The following is a 7052-nucleotide window of genomic DNA, read 5'->3' as shown; positions in this document are numbered from 1 at the left end:
TTTGTAGTTTTTTTATAGTCCTTCATCCGTAATTTTAGGGAAACAACAAAAGGAACAGCACTCTAAAGGCAAAAAGCTTTGTTGCAGTAGCATCATTTGTGCTAATTCATCAAGGTTTAGATGGTAATACATTTGGTAGCCTTTAGAGTACTACTGGACTATTGCCCCATTCCTGCTACTCTTTTGACAAGGTAAAGGTAAAGGGACCCCTGACCATTAGGTTCAGTCGTGGCCGACTCGGGTTGCGGCGCTCATCTCGTTTTATTGGCCGAGGGAGCCGGCGTACAGCTTCCGGGTCATGTGGCCAGCATGACTAAGCTGCTTCTGGCGAACCAGAGCAAAGCACGGAAACGCCGTTTACTTTCCCACCGGAGCGGTACCTATTTATCTACTTGCACTTTGATGTGCTTTTGAACTGTTAGGTTGGCAGGAGCAGGGACCGAGCAACGGGAGCTCACCCCGTCACAGGGATTCAAACCACTGGCCTTCTGATCAGCAAGTCCTAGGTTCTGTGGTTTAACCCACAGCGCCACCCGTGTCCCTTTTTGACACAGTACCAGGAATAATTTACCCAATACCATAAGGTGAGCTTGTGGCAGATGGGGGAATTTTAAGTTAGCTTTCTAGATCTGGGAGGCTGATGTAGGTATGAAAAGAAATTGTGAGCCCCAGAAATAAATGACTTGAGCATGCGCAGAGTGCACCTGTCCGACCAAATCTCAGTATCTATTAGGATGATACCACAACATCCATGGCTGGCCAAAAAAGAAATAGCTTTGAGGATGTCGTTGAGGATCTCACCCCCTGTACTGTTCTGGGGGTTCCCTGACCCTCCAGAGCAGATTTGGGGGGGGGGGTAGGCCAAAGGGAAGCCCTAGTGTGCTAGCAGCAGTCCTTGTGCTGGTTTTTGCTGGTGGAATGCAGTAGTTGAATCTGGCCCATCAAAATTAATGTACACTACCACTGTAATTGATTTCAGTAGGTCTGCTCCAAGTAACAGCTAGTTGAAACCACCTTCTGTGGCTAGCCAATAAATTTCTTTCCAAGTAAGTCAGACAAGAATATCTCTTGTTGGTTGTATAGTCTGGATAAGAGCAGCGCTACAGGGTCAGACTGAAAGTCCATCTAAACCAATTTTCTGATACCCAGTGTGGTCAGCCATTCCTGGAGCCGCAAGATGGTTTCCGTTCCAAATGAGTATTGCGTTGCTATGGAGCTGTGTGGTGGCGGCGAGACATTGGTTTACTCAGAATTCCAGTCTTGTAGTTGCATCATCAGTTCAGAAGAACTGGAGTCTGAGAACGTTTCTTTGTCCAGAGTTTGGGAACGACGAAAGCCAGGTGGTTTCTGGTAAGTTCTTCTTATGCAGGACTGGTGTTTTCTAATAGCTGAAAACATGCCAGGGATGTGGCTATTCAGTGACACTGTCTTCATTAAGGACCAGGGATGTGGAGAAAATCACAAGATTCACCTTTCCTCTGTATCTGTAGCATTTGGAAGCAGCCCAATCTGTTTTGGATCTGCTGTGTGTAACTCCAGTTCATTATTCAGATCTGAATCTGATCTGTTAAACCCAAAACTCTGTTTTGACCACATTGACTACAACGGGGAATCTAAAAATGGCTATATATTTCCCCCTCTTCTTACATAAGTGGGTGAAATTTGCAGGCAAAGAGTGGCTCAAGACTGCCAAATTTGAGGCAGAATCCAAGGGAGTTTGGTTAAGTAACTTTTGGTTATTATTTTTTTTAAAATACAGGAATGTTTTTATTATCTGCCAGAATGGGACGCCACTTCTGAGGAGATAGTGCAGAAACCAATAGTTTTGGGAAGGCCAAATCTAGGGAAGTCCTTGTTAAAATGAGATCTTTAAAACACGATGTTTAAAATATGAACTGAACTGAATTCCCCCCTGTCCCTTAGAGGTACACTGTGCCTATGTCCCAAGTCACTTTTTGCCGCCTTAAAACTGGAGGCACACATTCCTCATCCACCCAATGAGGGTAACTCCAAAAGCAGGTTTTAACAAAATCGTTAGGTTAATGTGGACCTTGGGATCAAAGGAGTTTGCAAGGAACATAGCCAGTATTGTGCGATCTTTTCTGTGTTTAGACAATGGCAGACAACCTTTTGCAGGAGAGCATTTACCAGCTGCAGAGAGACTGGGACTGGTGAGTGTGCACCCTTTCTGATGCGCATGTTATTGAGCAGGGGATACAATATAAATGTGCATTCTAGACCTTTGAGCAGTGGAATTGGCCGCGCATAATACTGTTTGCAGGTGTGCCTGTTGCACAGATGCTCCAAATCCCCCTGTTGATACTCCGATGGACTTATTTGTAACCCATTATTTTGGCACTTCTCTCTTGCTGCTTCCTTCTGCTAGGGACAGTCCCTATTGGCTAGTTCCCGGTAAGTCACAAAATTTAATTTTGTGTTATGGGGCGATTGGGGACTATCAGTGTCAACCAATTGTGTGCAGGGTGTGTGTACAAACACCCTCAACTCTACCAATTTAAGTCTAGCTTTAAAGGCCAGCTGAATCAATAGAACTTCAGAGACGTACACCCGAGCCATTCTCAAAATGCAGAAATAATCCTGTGCCGTTCTCCTTAACATGAATTCCTGTGGGGAAAAGAGCACAGGGAGCCTTTCTAATGTTTTGAGGAAAGCAATTAGACTCTGGTCCATCACATGCAGAAACGAGTGGCCTGCATGGGGATTCCCAACTGGGCCTTATTTATTTATTTTGAATATTTATTGAATTTCATAATAATTAATGATACAAATCTCATTCATCATGTTATTTACAATTATTCTCCCCCCTCCTTTCGACTTCTCTCAACTCTGTTGAGTTATTTAGTTTTATCTATCGTATCCTGCTTTTCCTACACAAAAATAAAATCCCTTTTCATTTCTCTGAAATATCTGTTACTCAAATGAAATTGTGAAAGTTTATTCAAATCCTGCCAGTGAATCCAGTCCATTCTGTTGTTTCTGCAAATAAACTATAAATGGTTCCCAGACTCTTTTGAAGTCCTTTTTGTCCTTCTCTCGTAGATTGTCTCTTAGCTTAGCCAAAAGCTAAGTTGATGTTGGAGAATCATTGCTTCAACACTGGTGATCTTTGCTTCTTCCAGTACACTGGCATTAGTTTGCCTGTCTTCCCAAGTGATGTGTAATTTTTTTGGAGACACCGTTGATGGAATGTTTCAAGGAGTTGGGGGTGGTGTTTATAAGTTTAAAAATGGCATTTAAAATCCTTGTGTATGAGGGTCCTAACATCCCTTTTTCATTCTTATCTTCCCTTCTCCAGTCAGCTATTTGAAAAAATGGAAAGTACGGTGAGTAGAGAAATCTCTTGGTGTCTGACCTGGGCTGCAGGGAATTGTTTGAATTGTTAATGCACTGCAGGTTGTGATAAGAACAGGTGGGAGGGAATGCCCAAATTGGAGGGAGATGGGGGGGCAGGATCTTAGCTTCATTTGCCAGGCCTTAGGGGCTCCTTGCGATCTCACCAACCTTAGACACTCAAGGCAACCTTCTCTGTTTCTTCTCCTTTCACCCCAGAACTGGCCCTACTAAACCTCTTCCAAGATGACAAAATTAATGTTTTCTTATATGCGACAACAGCAGGGAGAATGTTGATAGCCAATAATTGGAAAGGAAATTATGTTCCAACCAAAGAAGAATGGTTGAATAAATTATGCGATTAATACTTGGAATTAGCAAAGTTGACTGATTTGATAAGACAAAAACCGAAAAATATAATCCAGAAAAAATGGAAATGTTTAAATGGCTATTTATGTAGACAAGGATTAAATGTAAGGTATTGGTTGTGTATAGAATAGATTTACGAAAGATTTAGAAAACATTGATTAGAATATTTGTGTGAGATTGTATCGGAAAAATACGGAATAACAGATACAATCTTGCTTAAAATGTATATAGGCAGTGCAGTGTAAGTGATGGAAGTCAATCAATGAAATTTTATTATTATTTTCATATTGAGATATTTGTAGAATAAACTTGGGAGAAATTCTTCCAACTTTTCTTCGTCTTCTTTTCTCTTTATTTCTTCTTCTTTTTTCTTTTCTTCTTCTTTCCTCTTTTGTTCCTTTTTCATATATATGTGCTTATTTGAAATATACCGTATATGTATGTATATGTATTTGCAATATTTTGCTTAACAATTATGTTAAATAATTTAAAAAAAATATATCTTCCAAGGTAATAATACCCACTCTCATCACAAAGAGCTCATAACTCACTTACTCTCAATAGCCAGAAACACCATAGCCAGACACAGGAGAGACCTGTCAGGAGTAACCATGGGCCAATGGTACCAAATAGTATGGGAAACAGCCTTATTAGAAAAAAAACTAAGCAATAAACTGAAACTGACATGGGGACAAATGGAAGAAGATGCCTTCACCCCAGCATGGCTCCCCTCTATCACATACACAGCCCAACAACACAACGACAAGAATCTGCCAACAGCATACGAATTAATCTGGCTAACCTGATTCAAAAACACCCACCTGCCCCACTCACACATGAAGACAAAGTTTCTTTTCCTTTTTAAATCAGTGTTCTGTTTCCTGGCAGCCACTTTTCAGGGGGTGAAATAGGGGAGGAATCTTACACTTTAGTCATGTGAGATAGATGACTGCGGCTTTCAAAATGGTAAACTGCGCTGGGGAAAAAATTACCGTATTTTTTGCTCTATAAGACGCACTAGACCACAAGACGCACCTAGTTTTTGGAGGAGGAAAACAAGAAAAAAAATATTCTGAATCTCAGAAACCAGAACAGCAAGAGGGATGGCTGCGCAGTGAAAGCAGCAATCCCTCTTGCTGTTCTGGCTTCTGGGATAGCTGCGCAGCCTGCATTCGCTCCATAAGACGCACACACATTTCCCTTTACTTTTTAGGAGGGAAAAAGTGAGTCTTATAGAGCAAAACCCACTCTCAGGTTTCCAGCTCTCCCTCATCTCCTGTTTAGGCTACAATTTGCTTCTAAAAAGCATTACAGATATAGAATGCTGAATGTCAGGGAACTTACATCGGAGCTAGAGGCGGAGGGAAGGCTCTCAAATGATGCTGGAGAAGGGCCCAGCAGGGAGAGAGGCAGCTCCGCAGATGGGGAAGCAAATCAGCGCTACACCAGGGATAAGGAGGGGCTGATGGGGGAATCGGCGAGAGGGCTCCAGGACTCTTCACCAGACACCAGCGGGGAGAGCACTGGTCCCCCACTACCCACGCCCACCCTGCGCAGAAGACTTCCGCGCAGAGAGAGTAGGAGGAGACTGGGTGTCAAACAACTTTTATGTTGGAAAAGATTTAAGAAACGCCCACTGACGGATTCTGCTAGCCACTGAGGCAGCCACGAAGTGAAGGGCTGCCAAGACTGAAAGGTTTACCAAGGCAACAAAGCCTGGAGAGGCGGCAACTTACGCACGAGCAACCCATACTCATTATACTGAATCATGCAGAATCCATCTTTTAAGGGTTGGGGGTTTTTTTTGTTTTTTTTTTGGCAATTTTGACTGCTGAATAATGTATTTCTTATGAATCTAGGATTGATGGTGACTTACTCATGTGGCTAATTGTCCCTCTCTCCCCGCCGCTGCCTCCTCCAAATCCAGTTGCTTGAATTCACCCATTTGAAGGTTGAAATGGAAAATGCTCCACCAACTTTCCAGGCAAGTGTCTTGCCCTTTCTGGGGATTTAAAAAAAAATTTATTTTGAAATGCAGAAAGATGACTTAATAGCTGCAACCTCTTGTCCACCCCCACCTGGACAAATCTTAGAATCATCTAGTCCAGCCCCCTTCAATGCAGGAATCTCAGCTAAAGCATCCATGATAGATGGCCACCCAAGCTCTGCTTGAAAACTTCCAAGGAAGGAGAGTCCACCACCTCCCGAGGAAGCCCATTCCACTGCTAAACAGCTCTTACCCCCAGAAAGTTTTTCCGTGTGTTTAGTTGGAATCTCTTTCCTTGTAACTTGAAGCCATTGAGTCCTATCCTCAGAAGCAGGAGAAAACAAGCTTGTTCCCTCTTCCATTTGACAGCCCTTGAGATTTTTGAAGATGGCTATCACATCTCCTCTCAGTCTCCTCTTTTCCAGCCTAAACATACCCAGTAAAGGTAAAGGGCAAAGGGACCCCTGACCATTAGGTCCAGTCATGACCAACTCTGGGGTTACAGCGCTCATCTCGCTTTATTGGCCGAGGGAGCCGGCATATAGCTTCCGGGTCATGTGGCCAGCATGACTAAGCCGCTTCTGGCAAACCAGAGCAGTGCACCGAAACGCCGTTTACCTTCCCGCTGGAGCGGTACCTATTTATCTACTTGCACTTTGACGTGCTTTCGAACTGCTAGTTGGCAGGAGCAGGGACTGAGCAACGGGAACTCACCCCGTTGCGGGGATTCGAACTGCCGACCTTCTGACCGGCAAGCCCTAGGCTCTGTGGTTTAACCCACAGTGCCACCCATGTCGCAGTATTTGCCATAAAAGATTCTTGGTTTTGGATTTTTCTCCCCTAGAATCTTCAAGGTGCCAGACCTGAGGAAGGAGCTGTTGAAGACAGAGATGCAAAAGGCAACCGAGACAGTTGAGTGGACACTGAACGCTGCCTTTCTTTTATCAGAGCAGGGAATGAAGGGCTCTCGGCGGTGCCTTAGCAAGTGCAGGCGGCTGTTTTCTTGCAATTTAAATTCGTTGTGACAGATTGCTATTAAAAGGGAGTGCTTTTGTTGTGTTTCCATTGTACTGCCTTTCCTTTAAAAAAAAACAGTGTGTATTGCAGAATCCCGACCCTGGGGCTGATATCTTGAGACAGGTGTAGGTGTGCTTTCTGCTTTTTTCCCCAGGTGGGATTTAATGCAGTATGTAATGTACTTGCTCCTGAGATCCCAAATGTGCTTCTTCTTTTCGCTTACCCCGCAGTAAGGGGAGCACATTCTAGATAGGTCCAGAGTCTCTCTCATATGTTCATGGCTGCCTCCAAAGACTTTTTGCAGTAAAATGCACTGGAAAGGGTGGGA

The 7052-nt window shown here is 43.6% G+C and overlaps 1 protein-coding gene across 3 annotated transcripts; it reads left to right on the top strand.

Moving 5' to 3' along the window:
• The first annotated feature begins 583 nt into the window (after positions 1 to 583).
• Positions 584 to 6766, top strand: LOC308474662 (uncharacterized protein). Of its 3 annotated transcripts, XM_081001238.1 has the most exons (6): positions 584 to 1350; positions 2113 to 2171; positions 2387 to 2412; positions 3317 to 3344; positions 5648 to 5704; positions 6552 to 6766. In XM_081001238.1, the coding sequence occupies exons 1-6, from the start codon at positions 1194 to 1196 to the stop codon at positions 6621 to 6623; spliced, it is 399 nt and encodes a 132-aa protein (XP_080857364.1). In that variant the 5' UTR covers positions 584 to 1193; the 3' UTR covers positions 6624 to 6766. The 3 variants fall into 3 exon arrangements, 1 of the variants encoding a protein (XP_080857364.1); XR_013984810.1 differs by lacking the exon at positions 2387 to 2412 and having other exon boundaries at positions 1234 to 1350; XR_013984811.1 differs by lacking the exon at positions 2387 to 2412 and having other exon boundaries at positions 1234 to 1350; positions 5580 to 5704.
• Positions 6767 to 7052: the final 286 nt, after the last annotated feature.

Source organism: Podarcis pityusensis, assembly GCF_964106645.2.
Source record: "Podarcis pityusensis genome assembly, chromosome: 3".
Classification (NCBI taxonomy): domain Eukaryota; kingdom Metazoa; phylum Chordata; class Lepidosauria; order Squamata; family Lacertidae; genus Podarcis; species Podarcis pityusensis.
This window is presented reverse-complemented; position numbering and strand designations above follow the sequence as displayed.

What these genes read in the sequence shown, in the direction of transcription:
- LOC308474662 (XM_081001238.1), top strand. Translation starts at nt 1,194, where the DNA reads ATGAGTATTGCGTTGCTATGGAGCTGTGTGGTGGCGGCGAGACATTGG. An exon ending in TCCCTATTGGCTAGTTCCCG is followed by an intron (nt 2,413 to 3,316) that starts GTAAGTCACAAA and finishes TCCCTTCTCCAG; the next exon opens with TCAGCTATTTGAAAAAATGG. An exon ending in ATGCTCCACCAACTTTCCAG is followed by an intron (nt 5,705 to 6,551) that starts GCAAGTGTCTTG and finishes TTTCTCCCCTAG; the next exon opens with AATCTTCAAGGTGCCAGACC.